This window comes from Arvicola amphibius, chromosome 6 (genome assembly GCF_903992535.2).
Source record: "Arvicola amphibius chromosome 6, mArvAmp1.2, whole genome shotgun sequence".
NCBI lineage: Eukaryota > Metazoa > Chordata > Mammalia > Rodentia > Cricetidae > Arvicola > Arvicola amphibius.
Window position 1 is genome coordinate 19,895,459 of NC_052052.2, and position 23,389 is coordinate 19,918,847.

The following is a 23,389-nucleotide window of genomic DNA, read 5'->3' on the forward strand; positions in this document are numbered from 1 at the left end:
TCTCGCTCCTCCCAGGGCAGGGCGAGAGGGGGAAGTCCCGCCCCTCAGCCCCGCCTTCCCGCCTGCCCCGCCCCCTTCCTGCCCGACGACAAGAGGCTGGAAGGCAGGCCCGCGGTTGCGAGGCTGGCTTGAGGGCCATGCCTTTCTCGCTGTGCTCCCCTCTGTTCTTGGACGTGGTCGTGGGCGTGGTGGGCACCCTGTCTTTCTTCCTGGACTTGGCCGCCGATCTGTGGGCCGTCGTCCAGTACGTGCTCGGTGGCCGTTACCTGTGGGCCGGGCTGGTGGTGGTTCTGCTGGGCCTCGCCTCGGTGCTGTTGCAGCTCTTCAGCTGGGTCTGGCTGACCACCGACCCCACCGAGCTGCACAAGTCGCTGCCCTCGCGTCGTTTCCTGACGCTGCTGCATGTGCTGCAGCTCGGCTATCTGTACAGGTGAGTGTCCTGGCCCGTAGAGGAGAGGAACGTGGGTTGACAGCCTTCAGAGCCAAGCCCAGTGAGAAAGTCCCTGCTATAATGTGGGCCCGAAGAGAAGAGTGTTTCTTAATTTTTATTAGTTTAATTTTAATTTAGTTAGTTAATTTATTTGTTTTAGAGGCAGGGTTGCCCTGCGTAGCTTTGGTTGTCCAGGAACTCGCGCTGTAGACCAGGCTGGCTTCAAACTCAGATCTGCCTGCCTTTAAAGGCATGGACCACCTTGTATGGTTTTTTCTTTTTTCTTTTTATTGTGACTAGGCCCTTGAGTGATCACTGACCTCTCTGGTCTCAGTTTACTCGGTGTCTAGCTGGGTTGGCAATAGTTGCTACTGGGGTTCTGAGCAGAATAAAGGCACATGTCCGTAAACTGTCCCGGCACAGCTAGCTTCACGCCTTTCCTGGGCAGCAGTTCTGACTTCCAGGACAGTGCCCCCTTCCCCTTCTTTCTTATTTTTGTCCTTTTCTGTGAACATTTGCCTCCCCATCAGGGAATGAAGAAGCCAGAGATGGGTCCCGCCTTCCTCATTGTGTCCTTGGAGTCAGCCAGGGCTGGACACAAAAAATATGTGTGGATTGTGTCGGTTTTTTTTTTTTTTTTTCTGAACTGGGCAGGACCCAGGTTCAGCCAGAAGTGACAAGTGAGGACAGTTCCTGGCACAGTGCTGGCCTGGTGACTTTTTTTTTTTTAATATTTACTTTTTTTTTTTTTTTTTTTTTTTCGAGACAGGGTTTCCCTGTAGTTTCTAGAGCCTGTCCTGGAACTAGCTCTTGTAGACCAGGCTGGTCTCGAACTCAGAGATCCGCCTGCCTCTGCCTCCCGAGTGCTGGGATTAAAGGCGTGCGCCACCACCGCCCGGCAATATTTACTTATTTATTATGTATACAATATTCTGTCTACATGTATGCCTGCAGGCCAGAAGAGGGCACCAGACCTCATTACAGATGGTTGTGAGCCACCATGTGGTTGCTGGGAATTGAACTCAGGACCTTTGGAAGAACAGGCAATGCTCTTAACCGCTGAGCCATCTCTCCAGCCCCCGTGACTTTTTTTTTTTTTTTTAAATCACGAATAAGCCCTTGGGTGAGATGGAGAAAGTAAAGTCAAGGAGTCAGGGTCACGTGATGGAAGGCAGGGCTTCATGGTGTGGTGTGGGTTGGGTGACTGGATGCAGAATCTGTTGTGGAATTAATTCCCCTCAGATCTTTGCAAAGCTGCATTCAGCTTCCAGCAGTGGGGCGGGGGCTTTGAGTACAAGTACAGCCCGGATGGGTGTGAAGGACAGGCCAGAGAGGGCATCCGATCCCCTGGAGCTGGAGTTAGAGGTGCACCACCTCGTGCGGCGGCGGCGGCGGCGGCGGAACTGCTACGCCATCGCAGGCCCCTTGCTTGCTTTTCAATTCCATTTCCCATCTCTAAGACGGGGCCTTGGTGAGTTGGGTTGAACTCGGGACCACGCCTGACCAGCAAGCATGGCAGTTGTATGTCCCCAACTTTAAGGATGAGGAAACAGGTTCTGTGAGTGAGTTAGGTGGCTTGCCTGAGGTTCCATAGCAGTTAAGTGACAAGCTAGGATTGAAGGCCACCGCAGTGCACTCAGTGGTCGGAGATGGAGGGACTTCCAGAACACTGACCTGACCCACTGGGCATCTGTGTGTTCTGCCTAGGTGCCTGCACGGGCTGCAGCAGGGGCTGTCCTTGTTGCAGCAGGAGGGGCCCACTGAGAGTGATATAGCCTACACAGACTTCCTGTCTCTGGATATCAGCATGCTGCGGCTCTTTGAGAGTTTCTTGGAGGCGACACCACAGCTCACATTGGTGCTGGCTATCGTGCTGAAGAGTGGCCATGCGGAATACTACCAGTGTGAGTGCAGGGCCAGTGACGACCCCTTGGTGCCTCTCAGTGTTAGTAGTGTCCCCACTCTTAGGCGGACAGAAAGAAAGCAGGGAGGCGGAGCATTAGGTAGTGGATCTGGATTCCGATCTAAAGTCATTCAAGCTGCATGGAGTTAGAAAAGTGACTCAGACTATCAGTTTATCCTCCTCTGAGCATCGGGCATAACAAATGAAACTACCTTGTGGAGTAATGAGCAGATTAAATGTGGGGGATGCATATAGAGCCCAGGGCCTCACACATCAAATGTGTGCATGTGTTTGTGTGTGTTTGCAGGTGCATGTGCACGTGTGCAGAAAGCAGAGGCCAGTGTCAGGTGTGGTTTGCAGTTGCTCTCCATCTTTTATATTTATTTATTATATACAGGCTCTCACTATATAGACCAGGCTGGCCTCAAACACAGAATTCCCCTGCTTTTGCCTGCCCAGTGCTGTACTTTTTATTACTTTGATGATAATAAATATATAGGTTACCAGACACATAATGATAGGTTTGTTAGGTAATGGGCATTTTATTGAGCACTGCTTCAAGCTGCGTGGGTTAGGGAGTAACCTAACTGGCAACCGGAATAAAGAAACAGGCACCCAAAAACGCTGAGCTCGGGTGGGCCTCGGGCTCTGAAGCAGCAACACAACGCATCTGACGTTTCAGTGCACACTGATTCTAGCTAAAGGCCAGCTGCTTTTTAATGTGTGTTCCGAGACTGGGCTCGCTGCCGTTCCCATGGGCCTGAGGCACGAGGGTATGTGACATGGTCCACTCAGGGCCTCACCTGCTCCCCACAGAGAACCTTCAGACACTCGGGTTTGTTCTTTGTCTGTCACTGAGGTGGGGACATAGCAGTGAACAAGATACACAGAGCCTCCACCCAGCCTGTAAAACAAATAGTTACACTAGGTGTACTGAGTGACTGCAAGAGTCAGGTGGCAGAGACTCACAGGGCCCCATAAACCCTCAGAGACATCTGGACAGTGAGGAACCTTGGGAGGGACTTCTTCAAGACCAAGCAATGCTCTACCTCACACTGGACTGAGAACCCAGGGCTCCCCCTTCTGCTCCCCATCCCTGCATACCTCACGGTCCTCCGCAGCAGCTCCCCAAGGAACCCACCTGTCATCACTCCCAGGGCACCTGGGAGAACCCTGGCTTAAGAGAGGTGCCTGCCGAAAGGTGCTCATTTCCAGCATTTGGTAGGTACGTGGCATTTCCTTGAGGTCAGAGCCAGGCAGAGATGGTCTACACTGTGGGTTGAGCATGAGGAGACAGGCTTTTCTCAACTTTTGATTGAGCAAACATTTATTATGTGCCACATATTGGGCCACCAGGGGAGCCCAGGTGAACCAAATCAGCTTTCTACCTTCCAGGAGCTCAAAGAGAAAACAGGCTGGGCGGTGGTGGCATAAGCCATTAATGCCAGCACTCAGGAGGCAGAGGCAGGCGGATATCTGAATTTAAGGGCAGCCTGGTCTACAGAGTGAGTTCTAGGATAACTAGGACTGCACAGAGAAACTCTGTCTCAAAAACAAAACAGGCCATTGCTATGTTAATGGGGTGGGTGGAGTGTTACTCTGGCTGCAAAAATGAGGTCTAGAAGGGCAACCCCAGAAGTTATTCAAGCTGGGGTTTGCAGGATGAGTAGCCTGGGTAGGCAAGAGATGGGGCTAGCTACAGATTTGATACCAGGCCACAGGTGAGTTCTGGGCACACAGGAGGCTCTCAGTAAACTTCTGTTGAGTGAGGACGCACAGGGCACGCCCATGCCACTCCCTCCTTGGAGGCCCTGATGCTTCCAGTCCAGGGCAGGCACTTCAGAGGTAGGACAGGACCCCTATCTTAAGCTGGGTCTTGGAAAGTCAGGATAACAGGCCAAGCTATACCTGGAGGGGAGTAAGGATGGGTCCTGAGGACGGCTGCAGAGGGCCTATTGCTACTCCATGAGATCTGTCTACTTTCTGACACGGAGAAAGGGGGGGCTGGAACTGCTAAGGTAACAGGACCTAGACGAGGCTTAGGGCGAAGGCACAGGAGTGCCAAATACCAAGTGGAGTCTACGTCACACACCTCCCATCCCTATGCTACCAGGGTAGCATTTGAAAGCAGAGTCCTCTCTTCGGTTGGAACTGGGTGTCCTCCCTCTCCAACTGTCTCCTGAACAGCTTGGGGCTTCTAGGACCTACTTCAGGGTTTCTGCCAGAGTTCCTGTGAGCCCTGGAGGTTGCCAGGCAGGCTGCACTCAAGGCTGACTTGTTTCTTTTGCTCTTGGTAGGGTTTGGCATCGGCTCCTCCTTCCTGGGCATCTCGTGGGCACTCGTGGATTACCACCGGTCCCTGCGCACTTGCCTTCCCTTTAAGTCTCGCCTGGGCTGGAGCTCCTCTGCCATCTACTTCCTGTGGAACCTGCTGCTGCTGTGTCCCCGAATCTTCGCTGTCGCCCTGTTCTCAGCTCTCTTCCCCCAGTATCTGGCCCTGCATTTCTTCAGTCTGTGGCTGGTGCTGTTGTTCTGGGTCTGGCTTCAAGGCACACAATTTATGCCAAACCCCAACTTTGAGTGGCTGTACCGGGTGACGGTGGCAATCATCCTTTATTTCTCCTGGTTCAACGTGGCTGGGGGCCGCACCCGAGGCCGTTCAGTCATCCACTTGGTCTTCATCCTCAGTGACAGTATTCTGCTTGTCAGCACCTGGGTGACACACAGCACCCGGCTGCCCAGCGGGACCTTCTTGCCAGTGTGTTTGATTATAGGAGGAGCCTGCTTCCTCCTGGGGCTGGTTTTGCGTCTGATCTACTACCTCTGGCTGCACCCTAGCTGCAACTGGGAGCCCGACTTCGTGGATGGGGCCCGAAGTCTCCTCCCTAGGAAGCAGCCTAAGCTGCTTTATAACAGGCGCGCCACTCAGTTGGCACAGAACTTCTTTACCAAAATCAAAGAGGAGACTTCTCTGACAGAGGTTGAAGCCCTTTGAGGTTGGGTCTGACTCAGCCAGTGAGGAAGACGGAGAGCTGGGCCTTGGAAGGGCCAAAGCCCAATCATATACAAGCTGTTTTCCTTACCGACCAAGAGCTGCTGTCACCAAAGCCTCACGTTGCCATTCTTACCTCTCAGGTAACTGGTGGAGGTATCCTGTCTCCTGGGTTCCCTGGCCTGCTCTAGGAGGTCCTGGGGTTCTGGGGATGTTCTCAAGAAGGCTTCCTACCCCCATCCCATCCATTCACATCAATCAACAAATGTTGAGAGCACTTTATATTCTGGGAACATCATTCTGACTGTTGAACTGGCTGCCGCCCTACCTTCTTTTCCTACCCACTTGAACAAATCTGATTTCAAAGACCAGAGGCCAGTGACGACCCTGCCAGCCCCTCCAGTGTGCGATGCAGCAGCCTCTACTCTGACTCTTGGGCCACCTTTAAAGCAAGTGCCTCATGGACCTGTGGTCTAGGCCATGCACGACCCGCTGAGTATTTTACCTCCTACCTCAGTCTGTGAAAGGAAGAGAACATGTGCGCATGTGTTAAACAGTATTATTAAAACTGTGTAATATTTCCCAAACCAGTATGCACCATTAAATACAGTCTGTCAGCCTTTCTATTACGGGCAGGTAGCAGGGACCTGGAACCCTTTAAAACTGGTACAGACTCCTGGAATAGAGATATGGGCTGACTTAGTTATTACTTTATAATGAATATCTAAATTGTTCTAGTATAATAAAAATTCGGGAGGCAGAAATTGAGATAAAGACCTGATAAACCCAAGGACAGTGGAGAGTCAACTGGCTGACCCTCTCTCCACGTTTTCCCCAATTTGCCTCCCTGGAAATCCTCTCCTCCTGTCTTCTCTAGCAGATCTCTCCAGTCCTTCAAGAATTCTATGGCAAATCCCAATCAACCAATCGCTGATTCCATTCTTTGAGGTGGCCTTATTGGCACTGTGGATGGGCCATACCAACAATTCTCCCGCAACATTTCCCATTTCAGTTGGTAGAGCATGAGACTTTTAATCCTGGGGTTGTGGGTTCGAGCCCCATGTTGGATGGCAAATTGTAACTAGCCTTTCTCTGTTCCACCAGTTAACTCCCAAATAATGACAGAGACTTATCATGAAAGCTTGGGTTTGTCCCATTAGCTCTTATAACTTAACCTTGTGGCCTTTTTACCTTTCATTCTATATGCCTGATTCTCTCCATGCATCAGGTGCATCTCCTGTTTCCTCTTTCTCTGCCTGGAAGTCCTGCCTATACCTCCTATCTAGCTACTGGCCATTCAGCTCTCTATTAAACCAATCAAGCAATGTATCTTCAGTGTACAAATATCCCACAATGTGACTGCATTTTGCTTTCTAAGATGCAGTAGCTGGTGAGCCCGAGTGGGCTGCTCATCTGGCAGGTAGCAGAACTCACATTTGGGCTGACATTTGGTGCGTTCTCTTAGCAGCTCTGCTACTGAGCCTGAAGAGTAGCATCTTTAGGACTAGGAGGTGAGTTTGAGGGGCTGGGTGGAAGGTGAAGTGACACATATTAGGATGTGGAAGACAGTTCTGGGGAGATGGAGCGTTCTGTTCTGGTTCCAGTGCCTGGAACCCGAGACAGTTCTACCAGCCACTTATTGGTGTGGAGGTAAACTAGTGTGATCAAAACTCACTCTGGGTAGTTCACAACGGCCTCTAACTCTGGCTCCAGGCGATCCAACATCCCCCTTTGGCCTTTGCACATGCATATACAGGCATACACTCAAAAAATTTTAAAAAATTGAAAAAAAGAAAGTACAAGTTATTACACTGGTCTTGTTTTTAGTCAGTCTATCCTACTGAGATGAACTTGAACACATCCTTCTCCTGCTTCAGCCTCCCAACTGCTGGGATTACAAGTGTACACAACCACACACAAAGCTCTTTATTCTGAAAGAATTTAAAATTGTATCAGCAGCATTACATGTAATTAGAAAATGTCCTTGAGCCAGGTTGTGATGCATGTCTTTAATCCCAGCACTCAGGAGGCAGAGGCAGGAGGACCTCTGTGAGTCTGAGGCCAGATTGGTCTACAGAGGGAGTTCCTGGCCATTTGAGACAAGGTTTCACATGTAGGTTAGGCTAGCCCAAACTCTTAACAATCTTGCCTCTGCTTCTGGGAAGTCTGTGGTCTGGTGAGACAGGGACTAGGACAAAGGTGCCAGAGGTGGAAGAGAAGGTTCTGGTTCTAGTGCTGGGACTCAGACAGTTCTGCCAGCCACTTACTGGCACGGAGGTAAAATAGTGTGATCTTGCCTCTGCTTCTGAGAATTACAGACAAGAACACCATACCTGACCAATAACTTTTTTAAAAAATAATTTATTTTTATTTCATGTGCATGTATGTCTGTGTGAGGGTTTCAAATCCCCTGAAGCTGGAGTTACAGGCAATTAGGAGCTGCTATATGGGTGCTGGAAACTGAAACTGGGTCTTCTGGAAGGGTTGAGAGTGCATGTAACAACTGCTAAGCCATCTCTCCAGCCCCCAAGAACTTTTAAACAAGAAACTTGTTTTAGAAATAATCATCTTAAGATTTACATGTCCCAGGCCAGCCAGGGCTACACAAAGAAACCCTGTCTTGAAAAACCAAAAAGAAGAACAAAGAAAAATGAAAAAGGTTTACATGTCATGGAGGGTTTGTGGGAGAAGTGTTGTTAGGAGGAGATGGAGATGTTTGCTCTTGAGATTTGGGGGGGCAGTTAACACTTGGACCTGTGTTTTTCACCGAGCAGGGCACAAACAGCTAACAGACCACTAACCGGGGTAAGAGATGTCGTCACACTCCTGAGGAAATTCACCTGTGGTCTGACGCTTCCGATCCTCAAAATGATAAACAAATCCTATTCACTTCACTGTAATAAAAGGTTTCTCGGCTGTTTAATAAGACAGTAACAGCCACTCAGACCAGTGTGAAGGACTGGAGAAAAGCTGGCTGATATGACATGCGATCAGGCCAGTTAAAGGGTTTGTGTGAGTTTGTTTTACTGGTTTTCAGTTTATGCTCAGCACAGACTGACTTCTCTTTACTCAAGTTCAGCATACTTGACAGCTCATGGAATCTACTTTATTTCCACATCTTAAAAAGCAGTGCATTCTAGAAACAATTGAAATAAAAACAATTCCTTGTTTTCCAACATATACCAAATGACCACTTTTTGTATGTATGAAATTAATGACCCAGTTATTGAAAGGGTGACATCTTTCTTAACGAAGCCCTGGTTAGGACCCTGCATGGCTCAGCAACTGGACTAACCATATTTAAAAAGACAAATGAGAAAACTAATAGAAAATAAAAATTTTATTTTTATTCAAGTTTATAAGATAGTTCCCATTACATATAACATTATGATCAAGGATTCTATAGCCACAAATGCCCGCAGTCACATAAATATATCCAACCCAACCGATGCCTTTTCCTGCTAAAGAGGCATCGGAAGTCCAGAGGGAGAGTGGTGATCCAAGTAGAAATGGTCCTTAATGGGATGGCTCCGCTCAGTGTGCTAGGAGACAGCCAGGGAGCCCTGCTTGCTAAAGCTGACTCGGGGTAGAGGGAGGACAGGTGGCCTGTGGACAGGGCTGGGACACAAGCAGATTTTTGCCTCTTGTGGATAAGATATTTGACCTCAGAATTCCAACTTGGCATCTACAATAAGTCTATCTGGATAGTTCTAGCTTCTTGAAGATGAAGACCAGGTTAGCAGCAAGGAACATAAACTTACTCAAAAAGGGCCTCTGCTACACCCTGGAGGAGTGAAGGAGGGCCAGGCTTGCCACCTGGGGGATAGCCCCTCCCCCATGCTTTGCCTGGTGCTCTTGTCAACTGTGACTCCCACTCAAAGTAGTGTCTGGAAGTGCCACACGCTTGCAACTGCAATATGTCAATCAGATTCTAGTTGGAGCTGCGAAGGTTGAATTTGTGTGAATTGCAAACAAGCTGTGCCGAGTCTCTTGGGATGCTAGATATGACACCCAACTTGTACAAAGACAGAACACCCCCAAATTAAAAGCCCAAATAGGCACCTAAATTCTGGAGCAGGGATCCACTCTCCTGGACATCACCAGCTGTCCCAGGGGCACTGGACAGGGTGATGCTAAGGCACAGTCAGTTTTACATTCGAAAGTCACCTCATATCCCAGGACAGTCCTGCACCTCCACAGACACTCCTAGAATTAGCCCACACCATGAGATGTCCAGACTAACCCTCCAGAACACTGAATCCAGCAGGGAAGGATGCACCAGTGATTACTCAGGGTGCTCTGTCCAGTAAAGACGGCCACCTTTTAATGAAATGACCCAGTTTCTTGCAGCTCCAAGTTCCAACAGCTTTTGATTTTTAAAAGAAATTTTTATTTTCTGAGTGTTTTCTTGCATGTTTGTAAGTGCTTGGTGCCAGAAGAGGGCATTAGATCCTCTGGAACTACAGTTACAGATGTTGTGAGCAGCCCTGTGGGCACTCACAGCTTGACCTCTGTACCAGCAGCCAGTGTTATTAACTAGCGAGCCGTCTTTCTAGTACCAACAGTTCCTAATGCTGCCAGCTCATTTTCCTACCCAAGCCTTTGTGGGAGGGAGGGAAAGTCAATGCCAAGGGCAGCAATACACCAATACACCCTTGCTTCCTGTCTGCCCAGACAGGGTGGTCGCTGCCAGAGCGGAGGCTCAGCTCAGTATCTCCTTGCTTCTCTTGGCCAAGTCCAAATTCTTTTTGAAAAGAGAGCTAAATTGGGCAGGCAGCGCAAGATGAAAAGGGATTCCACGTTACATTCTAAGAATGAAGAGCTTCCCCTTCAGTGTTCATGGTATGACAGGCTGTGTGTCACCACGTGACAGTCTTAGAAGCCAACAGGTGGCCTTTGTCCAGGACAAGAATCTACACTGGCAACGAGAGACGGGGTTGAGGCTTCAAAGTAAAACTTATCCTCGAGTTTTCTATGATGAACCATGAAAAAAAAAAGCCAGGCAGTGTTGGGATGGCGGTGCTCAATGTAGCCTAGGAAAGTCAGGCTTAGATGCCACCTCTTTGTTCCCACCCCCATCTCAAAACAAAGCCAAATAAGTGACTGAAATGGAACACCAACCTCACTTCCTGTCTGAGCCCCTTCCTCAACTGCTGCTCTCAGAAGTACTGGCCAACAGTTCTGAAGATGGTGTGCCATCCTTTCTGCTGCTGTCCGGTAGCCTGGCATTAAGAGGGACCTTGCCTCTGTGCTGCAGCATTTCTGGGGACAGTGACTGTAGCAGTGGTTGGTCAAGGACCTCCTGAGGACCAAAGTAGCACATTTCCTCAACTCTAGGGAAGTTTACCCCAATTAAGCAGGTACCCATATTGGTCCTCAAGGGACAGTGCCTTCAAACAAAACAAAACAAAACAACAATAACAACAAAGCCAAAAAACAAAACCCAGCTGGACTTGAAGGCTGGGACTAGGCCCAAGCTCTCCTCCAAAGCATCTGGGGCAGGCTGACAGGGCCCTTGCAACTAGTTCAGGGTTCCATTTTCAGGCATTTAAGTCAAGAGAGTATTTCTGGCCTGGTTTCCCACTTCAGCATGGCATCTGAGAAACGGAGTATTTCATGGGAAATTGGGTTTTGGTTCTAGCAATCTGCTCTCTATTCCCAGACACAGATCTGAGCAAATATAAGTTTGGATAACTGCATGTAAGTGCAGGGCAAAGGAAGCAGGTGTAGCCTGCTCTCAAGACTTTGACTTTACCTGAGTGGGCGGGGCTAGCCAGAGTTGCATGGAGAGAAGTGGATTTGAGAGCGAGCAGGGAGCGTGAGCGTGAGCCCCACATCTGACGACTGAGCTGGCCACAGAGAAAGCATCTGCTGGAACAGAAGTTGCTCTGCAGGAGGAGCACTGGGAAGACGCCTACCTCAGGAGCCAAGACTCCTTCCTAAGGACCCCAAGTCCCTTCTCTCCAATTTGGAGGGTGAGCCTCCTGGGACAGTCTCTAAATTATGAGCTAAAGGTGTAGATTTATTGTTTATGGGAAGGAGTTTCCAGGGTTGTGACTTTTGGTTACAGATGAAGAAGGACGGTAAGGAGACAGAGGCTTACAAGATGGGAGACGCCAAAGTCTAAAGTTAGTAAGTGACCAGGGCCCTAAGACAGTGAGGAGCCTCCTGGAAAGCAGAGTCGTGGGCCACTAAAGGGTGCTGCTGACACAGAGAGGTATTTCAGACATTTCCATTACCACTGTCACGGAAACTTTACACACTGCTTTCTTCATAGAGGGGGGAGGAGTGCTTCAGAGACCAGACCCTCAGCTACAAAAGTAACATCCCATTCACTGGGAGAGGACTTCCACGTCTAAGATTACAGGAGATGTTCTCGGGGACACACTTTCCGTCAGCATGATCAGGAGGAGCTCCCAGTCTGTCCGTGCACCAAAGGTGCAGCGGCGCCCAGCATTGCCTGTCCTCGCTCTTCTTTCCTGAACGAAACAGAACTAAGCACAGCAGTGGCATCAGAGTCTGCTGCAGCCGCCGCCTGCTGGACTGTGGATGGGCCGCGGCTCACTCTTAGCAAAAACTGCAGTTGGTTCTGATTGTGTTCTCGCCAGCATTCCATGGAGAGAGAGAAAGAACACAAGAGAAGGGGAAGGGCGCTGAGACACAGACAGACAGACAGACAGACAGACAGACAGACAGACAGACAGGAGAAAAGGATCTCAGAGGGCTCTGGCCTGACTCCTGTTGGAGGTAAAAGAAGCTCACAAGGAAGGAAGGCTCTAGTTCCAGTTCTCAGAGGAAGTCAAGCTCTAAAGCCTGGTGCAGGGACACCAGATCTCCATGGTTTGTGATCCTCCAGAAGGGCATGTTGTGCTGGAAGAGAAGAAGGAAGGCTAATTAGCCCAACTTCTGGAACCTAACTTACACCCTCTCCTCCACAGACATCTCCTTGAGGCTCTTGGAAATGATCTATCCTTGTGTTAGAACTTTGTACAGGACAGGACACAGAAATATGAGGAATGTGTATAAGATTTCAATGCTACCTATGCTTTTTTTTTTTTTTTTTTTTTTTTTTTGGTTTTTCGAGACAGGGTTTCCCTGTAGTTTCTACAGCCTGTCCTGGAACTAGCTCTTGTAGACCAGGGCTACCTATGCTTTTATAAGAGATACCTGTCCTAGCTTTTAAGGTTTTCAGGATCAAATAAAATGGTGATAAGAAATCAGTATTTCTGAATGTAGTATCAAACACCTGTGATCCTAGCACTTGGGAGGCCGAGGCAGGAGGATTACAAGATTGATGCCATGATGCCATGGACCGGAAAGATGGCTCAGCAGTTAAGAGCACTGGCTGCTCTTCCAGAGGACCCAGGTTCAATTCCCAGCACCAACATGACAGCTCACAATTGTTTATAACTCCAGTTCCAGGGGATCTGACATCCTCACACCAATGCAAATAAAATGAAAGAAAAAAAAAAAGGTTGAGGCCAGTGTGAGCAACACAGCAGATCCTGTTACTACTAACAGGCTGGGAAGGAAGCTAGTGTAAGTTTTACTGCTTTGCAGGTGGTCAGTTTCCTGTAATCTTTTGCTCTAACAGGCTCAAATACTACCCCTGTCCAAGATGCAGGATGTTATGGAACCAGAATTGTACTAAGACCATATCCTGTTCTGGAAGGATTATTCAAGTGCAGAAAACCATGTTCTGTGAAGTGAAAGTGGATCACTTTCTCTGACCATCCTTTTTGGCTGCTTTTTGGCTGTTTTTTAGCAGAAACAGAGGAAGAGGACAGCAGAACTAGATGACGGCGTTTTGTCTGATGGGAAGAAGGACACTGACAGCTGGGATGGCCCCATGGGGAGCTGGCTTGGGAATCAGTTCCCTCTTCCTTTGGGTATGTTCATGCAAGGACTAGTTTTCTTCCAGAAAGGCTGGCAGAAAGATTCCTGACAGAAAGCAAGATAAGTTGCATAAAGCACTCAGACTTTTTTGGTTTTTCGAGACAGGGTTTCTCTGTTTAGCTCTGGCTGTCCTGGAACATGTTCTGTAGACCAGGCTGGCCTCGAACTCACAGAGATCCACCTGTCTCTGCCTCCTGAATGCTGGAATTAGAGGTGTGCAACAACACCACCTGGCACACTCAGACATTTTTAATCAATATATTCTGTTTTTTCCTCAGTGCTGAGGACTGGCTACTAGGACGTTTACACCCTGGACTCCTGGAGGATGTATTTCCTAGTAGACTGCAGACCTTAGATTAGGGGTGACCTCGGCGATCGCTCAAGCGCTGCTCTTTTCTCCAGACTGAGAAGCCACTGATGTTTTTCCCAAAGGGAGACTGAGCAGTACTGGAGAATCAAAGCTTTGATGGTTAACACAGAAAAGCTCTATCAAGCTCTATGACTTGCTCTATCAAGTGGCAAATGATAACATGAACTAATGATGCCAACTGATTGTCAATCACATAATTCACTAAAGTTGCTGTGATTTCTATGAACTGGGTGAAGAAAATCAGGGCAGTGCTAGTTGGTAAGCCATGGTTCTAAATCTAAAAAGAAAAGAAACAAAGGCCAAGGAGAGAACTTTCAGAGAACTCTCAGAGACGGTTGAGTGGCAGGGAGAAAAGGACAGAAGAGGACTTAACAAATTATAGGAAAAACTCTACCTGGGCAAAAAATGGCCTTTTTCTTAAAGAAAAGTGAGGAAGGACAATACATACTACAAATACACAATAGTGGTAAAGATTTTTCAGTTTTACCATTTTTCTCCTCTCCCCCCTTTGACAGTCTCATGCATCCTATGAACCATGTAGCCAAGGATGCCCTTTCAGCCCCCTGCTTACACTTCACAAGCTCCATCCTGGCTACACAGTGCTGAGGGCTGAATCTGGGTTCCGTGCGGCTAGGCAGCAGCCTGCCAAGTTAGGTATACCCTCAGCCTTTACTCCCTGCTTTACTATAGTCCCACCGCAACCACACATGCTTCATATCCTCTTACTGCCTCCAGATGTAGGGATTACAGATGTGCTCCACTGTACAGTTTTTCTAACTGCTTCATAAAAACCACATAGCTCATTTTTTTATTTTCTTTCTACAGTTACCTGTTTGGCTGCGATTTCTTCATCTCGTCCGTCTCCAATCACTACATATGTGACTTTCTTCCCAAACCTTGACACAATTCTCTCAAAGCAGCTCTCCTTACCTGTAGGAAAAACACATCTCCTATTAGAACAGTCTTCCCTAGCTTTCTCAATACCAAAGGTAAGGACTGCTGTTCCACTCACCTGCCATGCTAGCAGCCTGTGCAGACTACTCTACTTAGGAGCAGAGCCAGAGCTTCAGGAGCCCCTCTGCCCAAACAAAGTGAAAGCGTGCCATTACCAAAACAACTCACTCTAACCTTCACAACAACTATCTAGAAACAGGACAAGGACCCTAGGATGAACAAGCTGTAACCACCTCCACCTCTCTTGTGTATTTCCCATACTTTCGAGCTCACAAAGCACCCACAGACCATCATAGGCTTAGTGTCTCACCAGATCACATGCCAGCAGCTAGACTTAGCTTGGTCTCGACTCCAAATTCAGGCTGTGGCCATGGTCTATGGCAACTGCTCTTTTTAGAACTCCATAATTTTTTCCCTCCCCCAAGACAGGGTTTCTCTGTGTAACAACTCTAGCTGTCCTGAAACTCACTCTGTAGACCAGGCTGGCCTTGAACTCAGACACCTGCCTGCCTCTTCCTCCCAAGTCCTGGGATTGAAAGTGTGTGCCACTACTGCCCAGCTTCCATATTTTTTTATTGATTAAATTTGTTCTTAGAGAATTGCACATGTGTATAATAATGTGTTCTGATTACTCTCAGCCCTGCCTGTCATCTCCTTCCCACCTCTGTGACGCCCCCTTTCAAAGTCCCTTTCCCACATTCATGTCTTTTTGTTTTGTGTCCCATGGGTTTATGACCAAGAGCTGAGAGCTATCCACTGGAGACTGGTAGGCTTCTTTATCCTGCTCCATTAACCTCATTTTTAATTCCTGTCAGATCCAGTGACCTAAGACTCTTCCGAAAGACCCTGGAATGCCACCTGCAGGAAAGTAGTCATGATACCTGTAAATATGACACTCCTAGCCAAGTGGCAGCTCAGCAGTGTCCTGGTGCAGACACTGGTCTGCTCTGGCTCTCAGTTTCTTCCTTAAGAGACAAGGCTTTTTTGGGTATATGTGGTGTTTTTGGTGCTTACTTCACTGTGGCAGTCCTCCCTGACTCTCCTCTGCAGCACGCAGTTGTTGCTGAATGAATGCTTTTGACTGTATATTAACTTACCATAAAACTCAGAGAGCCACTATACTGAGCCCAATTTGGATTAACTATTAGATATTCCAACTAATATTCAAATAATTAAACTAATCCTTTCTATTTTGGGTATGTATCTGTATGTGTCTGACAGATCTGTGCACATGCGCATGGAAGTCTGAGGTAGACCTCAATTGTCATTCCTTAGGAGCTATAAACACCTTGTCTAGGAGACAGGGTCTCTCACTAGGACCTGAGGCTCACTGCTTAGATTCCTCTGGCTGACCAGCCAGCCCCAAGGATCCTCCTGTCTCTGCATCCCCATTGCTTGGATCACAAGTGTCTGTCATCATATCCATTACATGTGGGTGCTGGGGACAAATTCGGGTTTTCAGGCTTATGTGGCAAGTACTTTACCAAATGAGCTCTCCTAACCCAAAACTTTTATTTTTCTCTTTTCTTGTTTTATGATGCTGGTGACCAAACCCAGGAGTGAATGCTAGGCAAACATTCTGTCAATTAACTACAACCCCAGCCCTGAATTCTTTTTTAAGTTAGCATACAAAGTGATGGGTCATTTTCATATATGTTATAAATAAATTAAATTTATTCACATGAATTCAGGTGATTGCAGAGATCAGAGGAGTTGAGTTGGAGTGACAGGCAGTTGTGAGCCACTGACACAGAAGCCGGGAGCTGAATTCAGTGAAACACTATTAATTGCTGAGCCATCAAATCCCCACTTGCTGCTTCCTTTTGTCTCCCAAACAGTCTCCCTTCTGCTCTCAGCATCCCATTGGACCTCTCTCTCTGCCTCTCTTAGGATCTTTTCCTTCCTTTTATGGCCCCTTTCTGAACACTCTTCTCCCCTACCCTGCCTTAAACCTAAACTCCATTTAGGGAAGAAAGTAGATGATGCACCTTTTTTTTTGAGATGGGGGGGGGGGTCTCTCTACATAGCTCTGGCTGTCCTGGAACTCACTTTGTAGACTGGGCTGGCCTTGAACTCATGGAGAACCACCTGCTTCTGCCTCCCGAGTATGTCTTTCTGAATCTGGCATATATAATTTCCAGTTACAAATGTCATATTTCATTTTTCTATATGCCCAGTCATGAATTATTATGCTCAAAGTTTAAAAAAGTTAACTGTTTAATTCCATGATAGCCTTTCTAATAAGCCAGTATCTAAGAGCGATCTGCTTATGAAAAAAAAAAAACATTGGTTCAGATTTCAGACATTTTCCTAAGATCAAGTAAAAGGACCATGTCCTGTTTAGGAAGAAGGATAAAGAAATTCCCAATGTCTTGACATGCTCCGATCAAGGAGGAAATAGCCTCTGGCATGCCTCTTCCACAAGCTGGAACAGGAGAGCTTATCAGCAGGTGAGGGGGAGGAGGAGAGAGCACAGCAAGAACCTACTCTAACGGATGCCACAGAGCACTGGACGGGAGCTCTGCAGCTGTAACACATGGCACTTCAGGACACTGGGTGGGAGATCTTCTGTTCTGGAGGATGTGGTCACCCAAGTCGTTGGAGAATGGGAGCACAGCTTGTAACCAAAAACTTGGATAGGTGAGGCAGAGGGATCACTGTGAGTTGGAAGCAACCTAAGCTAGAGACCCCAATTCCAAAAAAACCAAAACAAAGTCCCTAAGCTCACTTCTGGCATTTTCAGAAATAATCTTGAGAATTCAATATAAACAGTTACTGAGTGACTACATAGAAAATCATAATTTTAGCTGGGTATGGTGGCACATATTCTAATCCCAGCTCTTGGGAGGCTGAGGATGATCAGAACCTTCCAGGTCATCCTTGATTACACAGTATGTTTGAGGCCAGCCTGGGCTACGTGAGACCCTATCTCAAAAAATATACAAAAAGGAAAATCCTAATTTTGAAATCACGTTTTCCAGAGAACCTGGAAAAAAGCCTTCCTATTCTTATTCCCATTTCACAGTTCTGTCAAGAAAAGCCTCGGGCTCCTCGCCGTTGTTACCATGGCACCAGATCACACTGCAGCTTCCAATGTTAGCTTTGGAGAATTACGATTAAGGAAAATCACCAAATAAGCTCCCTAATCTCAGAGAGAATAAAGCCTTTCCATTAGTTGGATTAGCCTGTGGGCAGTAGGCCTTAGTGCAATGATCAGCACAGAAAATACAGCTCTTGGGTGTGGAGGCTCCCAGGGAAGGTCTGCTGCATGGAAAAGTAGAAACAGAGGAGGCAAAGGTGAAGGGAGCCATCGTCTGTTTCCTCAGTGTCCAAAGCTCTTGTCAATGGAATATTTAACCTATAGGAGAAAGGACTGGTGAATAAAACCCAAATGACTACAGAATTCCACTACCAAACTAAGTTTTCTCAATTCTTATTTAAAAACTTAAAAAAAAAAAGATTCATTTTATGTGTGTTTTGCCTGTATGCATGCATAAGTAACATGTGTGTACTTGCTGCCCTCAGAGGCCAGAAGAGGGCGTCAGATCCCAGGAACAGGAGTTCTGGGTGGTTGTGAGCTGCCATGTGGGTGCTGGATACTGAATTCAGGTCCTCTGCAAGAACAAGTGCTCTTAACTGCTGAGCCATCGTTCCAGCTAAAACATTTTTATTCATCAGTTGTATGTGTGTGTACACCTATGTTCCATGGTATGAAGGTGGAGATCACAGAACAACTATGGAGTTGACTCTCTCCTTCTACCACCCGCTCCTGAGGACTGAGCCCAGGCCATCAGACTTGGCAGCAGATTCTAACCTAGTCAGGTAGTGGGTCTCAATAACAGATTTTCAGCCAGAATAAAAAAATAAACAAATGAAGAAAGAAATGTTGTGGAAGAAAGGAGCTTACTAGTTCAGTTCTACTTTCTTGAGCGAACATGGTTCCTGCTAAGCCTCAACCCTCTTATCGGAAGACTGCTGGATGGCAAACAACATTTGTACTGTGTAGCAGGACTGGCAGGAACACCAGCCCCAAGGGAAGTTTCCGAGAGGCCAATGGGAGAATGACATACCGATTTTGGTAGCACTGTAGATGTTTTCAATAGGGAATATTTCTCCCAGTCCATACAGGAGAACCTTGGCCAGGGCTGGAACCAGCTGTGTGGTAGTGATCAGAACGTTCACACAGTTCTTCCTAGGAGGAGGAGGAGGAAAAGGCAAAACTGAAGCAAGCTAAGAACAAGAACTCAGATGGCTCAGCTCCTCAGGGTCCGACTTAAAAGGAACCTCAAAGAGCTGAACACTGCTGATCAATGCATCGTCAATGTTATATTACTCCTCCTCTTCTTTCCCCCGAGACAGGGTTTCTCTACAGAGCACTGGCTGTCCTAGAGCTCACTCTGTAGATTCGGCTGGCCTCGAACTCAGAGATCTGCCTGCCTCTGCCGTCTGCGTGCTGTGTTACCATGCCCAACTCAATTATTACTCTTATTCCGATTTTATTTTCTAGACTAAAGGGCAGAGGGGCCAGTGAGATGGCTTGATGCTAGGAATTGAACCTGGGTCCTCGCTAGAGCAGCAAACGCTCCCGCACTCAGCCTCTCCATCCTCACTCCCCAGCTCTGGCCACTGCTTTCACTGCATTTGTTAGCTACCACACTCTAGAGACAAGTGCACAGAGGAGAGCTTTCGTTGTGCTCTGTTCAGTGGAAATGAACTCGTAAGACACGAGTCATGTTCTCTTTGCTTGTCACTCAGTAAGACACCAAGATTCCCTAGGTCTTTACCTCCCATGGATTTCTATCCTCAGTATGTTTTGTTTTTTTGTCCCCCAAATTATAGACATGAGGGAGAGAGGAGCAACAGGATACTGGCGCATGCTATGGCTGCATTTATTTTCCATCTTAGTCTTCAAGGTAAAATCTCCTTAATCACCTGCATGTCTGCAAGTATACCTGCATGCCAGAAGAGGGAGCCAGATCTCATTGTAGATGGTTGTGAGCCATCATGCAGTTGCTGGGAATTGAACTCAGGACCTCTGGAAGAGGTTTTAATCTCTCCAGTGCTCACCTTCATTTATTTATTTTTTTATTTATTTTTTTATTTTTTTATTTTTTTTGGTTTTTTCGAGACAGGGTTTCTCTGCAGCTTTTTAGAGCCTGTCCTGGAACTAGCTCTTGTAGACCAGGCTGGTCTCGAACTCACAGAGATCTGCCTGCCTCTGCCTCCTGAGTGCTGGGATTAAAGGCGTGCGCCACCACCGCCCGGCTCACCTTCATTTATTTTTAAGTTACATTTATTGTGTATGTGGAACTAATACCATTAGATTTGGTAGCAGGCACATATTTACCCCTTAATGGTTCCCTTAATAAATCTTAATAAAGACAGGGTTTCTTGTGGCTGTCCTGGAACTCACTCTGCAGACCAGGATGGCCTCTAACTCACAGAGATCCTCCTGTCTTTGCCTCCCAAGTGCTGAATTAAAGGTGTGCACTGCCACAACCACCACTCAGTCCCTTCATCTTCTTACTGCATTAATTCTCCCCTTTTTCATTCTCGAGACAGTCTCAAGAAGCCCAGACTGCCCTCAGACTATATAGCTAAGGATGGCCTTGAACTAAGTCCTGATCCTCCAGCCTACATCTCTCAAGACCTGGAGTCACAGGCGTGCATCACTATGCCTGTCCAGAGACCTTTTCATTGAAATTCTGCTTTCTTTTTTTTGTTTTCCCCAAGACAAGGTGTTTTTTGTTTTTTTTTTTTCCCCTGTAGCCTTAGCTGTCCTGTAACTCGCTGGCCCCAAACTCAAAGATCTGCCAGCCTCTTCCTTCTGCATGTTGGGATTAAGGGAGTGCATCACCATTTCCAGCTCATTTGAGCCTTCTAATTCCTGTTCCTAAACTCCATTTGAGGGGATGGCCTAGCATGGACTAGGGATAGGAAGCAGCGTGTCCTTGAGAGGATAGGATGCAAAGGAAACATTTCCTTACCTAGATTGGATGAGAAGCAAGGACTTTAGCGCAGTTCCTAGCCAGGAATCTGTTAGAACTTCGATCTCTGCTCTCAGTCTCTGCAGTGCTTCCTTCCTCTGTGGGCTGAGGAGGCCTTCAGAGAAAAGCAGACACATTTGTTATCTGACAACATCAACTTGCTATGACGGTCAATTTGATAGTCAGCATGATGGGATTTGGAATCGCCATGGAAACAAATCTCTGGTCACATGTGTGAGGAATCATCAGAATTAGGCTACTGAGGAAGGAAGACCCACCCTAAATGTAGATGGGCCGGGTTCCTGGACTGAACACAAAGGAGAAAGCAGCTGAGCACAAGTATTCTTCGCTCTATTTCCTGACTGTGGACTTGATGGCCAGCCGCCCTCTCCTACTGCCACTGTGACACAAAATAAAGCCTTCCTTCTAGCTGTGCTATCCGGTGCTGTGCTGTAGACCAGGAGCCAATATACTTGCTATTCAAAGAAGCAACTCCCATGAGCCCTGAGGTTATACAATCCCCATGGTTTAGAAAACTTTGAGAATGGTACTATTCCAATATGACTCCTCACCAAATTGTTTTCTTCCCTATGGGCACACCATAAGAGGATCAGCTGACATAAGCATCATAGCGAGGGGTTGAACAAGCTTCCCTGCACAGGAACATGCCAGGGTGGAGAACCAATCCCTTGCAGGATATTTACATCTGAAACAGCTACAGCTGACAGCAGACAGCACATTGCTCTAGGACACTAGATTAACTGGGCATAAAACATAATAGATTTCATATGGGAACCCACTGTCAGACATTCTGAGTTATAAAATTCAAAGAGCAAGTGTGACTCAGAATTATAAAAAGTCCCGTATTATAGGGAGGTTTTTTTTTTGTTTTTTGTTTTTTTTTTTTTTTTTTGGTTTTTTCGAGACAGGGTTTCCCTGTAGTTTCTAGAGCCTGTCCTGGAACTAGCTCTTGTAGACCAGGCTGGTCTCGAACTCACAGAGATCCGCCTGCCTCTGCCTCCTGAGTGCTGGGATTAAAGGCGTGGGCCACCACCGCCGGCTATTTTTTTTTTTTAAGGCAGTCTTAGTATATAACCCCGGCTAGCCTGGAACTTACTATGTAGACCAGACGGGCCTTGAACTCAGAGATCCACATGCCTCAGCCTCCCTAGTGCTGGCATTAAATGTATGTGACACATGTCTGGCTGGTACCACTTTTTATATGTTCTCCCAAGCAGGTTCAGGTGTGCTGTATCATTTTCTCTAGGAACTGAGGTCTAGTCAGTAGGCAGGAAAGGATCAGACACTTAGGCTTGGGGGAGGGGAGGATCTGAAAAAAGAAATTAGGTTCCTGAGAGCTAGAAGCCCATGATTTTGTCTGTTTGCTATCAGGTTGTCACAGGATGACCCAACTCAACTTCAAAGCCCCATCTCTGCTTCAGCCAGACCGTGAGTGAGATGGCAGAATGTTCTCCTGAGTAATCCACACAAGTCCTAAACTTCATGCAGCACTGTGCGCAGTCTCTTTTGAGGGTGAGGGCTCACAGTTTTAACTATTTCCTTATAAGAGCACTCGCTAGTAAATGAATGACAAGATTGGAAAGTGCACTGACTTCAAGTCAGGGAGTGGAGCCAGCCCACTAATCTGCGCTATATGACTGTGTTATGCTATGCTAGCCCCTATGATGGACGCTAATTTGTCAAATGTTAATTGTCAAATGAGGTATTTAGAATAGATTTCTACAGTGATATTTTACTTGTGTTTTAATAAAACTTGCCTGAAGATCAGAGTGCAGAGCTAGCCACACCAGTCAGCCATGCAGGCCAGGCAGTGGAGGCACACACCTCTAATCCCAGCAGCCACACTAGTCAGCCAGTGAGGCCAGAGGGGTGGCACACTAGAGAGGAGCAGGAGGAGACAGGAGCTCAGGGTCTCGGTCTGCAGTCACACTGAGGACAGGATGGCCCAGCTTTGGTATAGGTAAGAACTCTCTAGTGGTTGGCTGCGCTGCTTTTCTGATCTTCAGTTTGCTCCCCAACATCCTTTTCTGGGTTTTTATTATTTGCGCTACAGATTTCTAATGTCTCTTTCATTTTGAATGATCCATGGCTAATTATTTCCAAATAACAGAATTTTAGGCACACTATCACCTACAACATTTCTGGGCAGATAAAATTTCCAAGTCCTTTCAGATAACAGCACATGAACACTGCCACTACGATCCTGGACCTATTTCCCAGCCAGTGTAGTAACTATCTGAGTTGCCGTGATGAGTATAGATATCTGTTATTCAAACTATGGCAGTCTATTAATTAGTACCAACAGTGGCTGTAACTCATTAAAAATTCTGCATCAAATGTGATATACTGAGGTGGCTATAGTAGGGCATGCCTAGTGTCTGAGTACTTGGGAGCAAGTTCAAGGATAGACTGGACTACCTAACAAGACTGCCTCAACAACCTACCAACAAACCAACCAACCAAATAATAATCTGTGGAATGTATTATGGTTTAGATTTTACCTATTCTCCAAAAGCTAATGTAATGAAGGCTTGTTCTCACTGAAGGTGCTTTAATGTGATATTAGGAACCAAGCTACCTTCACTTCCTCCTCCCTCTTTCTCTGCTGCAATGAGATGACCAGCCTCTCCCTGCCATGATGTTCTGGTTTGCCACAAGTTCAAGATAACAGGTCCAAATGACCAATAAAATAAATAAATAATAAATAATAAATCTTTTGTCTTGTTAAACTGATCATTTCAGGTATTTTGTCACAGCAAGGGAAGTCGGCTAACAGCACATTTTCTTTAAAAAGATACTTGTCTAAAGAAAACAGCATAATCATCCAAAGTTACAT

At 47.0% G+C, this 23,389-nt stretch overlaps 2 protein-coding genes across 5 annotated transcripts in view; one reads left to right on the forward strand and one right to left on the reverse strand.

Moving 5' to 3' along the window:
• The first annotated feature begins 90 nt into the window (after positions 1 to 90).
• On the forward strand, positions 91 to 8,684 carry Xkr8 (XK related 8). The gene is made up of 3 exons (XM_038332915.1): positions 91 to 430; positions 2,138 to 2,334; positions 4,631 to 8,684. Exons 1-3 carry the CDS (start codon positions 138 to 140, stop codon positions 5,326 to 5,328), a joined length of 1,188 nt encoding a protein of 395 aa, XP_038188843.1. The 5' UTR covers positions 91 to 137; the 3' UTR covers positions 5,329 to 8,684.
• Eya3 (EYA transcriptional coactivator and phosphatase 3) overlaps positions 8,648 to 23,389 on the reverse strand; it is an 85,836-nt gene continuing 71,094 nt past the window's right edge. For 2 of the 4 annotated variants that reach the window (XM_038332912.1, XM_038332914.1), the window contains 4 exons: positions 20,533 to 20,647; positions 18,616 to 18,737; positions 14,421 to 14,521; positions 8,648 to 12,195 (listed from right to left, as the gene is read on the reverse strand). In XM_038332912.1, the coding sequence (XP_038188840.1) occupies positions 12,115 to 12,195; positions 14,421 to 14,521; positions 18,616 to 18,737; positions 20,533 to 20,647 (419 nt within the window). In that variant the 3' untranslated portion in view covers positions 8,648 to 12,114. The remainder of the gene's footprint in view (positions 12,196 to 14,420; positions 14,522 to 18,615; positions 18,738 to 20,532; positions 20,648 to 23,389) is intronic. The other 2 variants (XR_005285737.1, XR_005285736.1) reach the window with 2 other exon arrangements.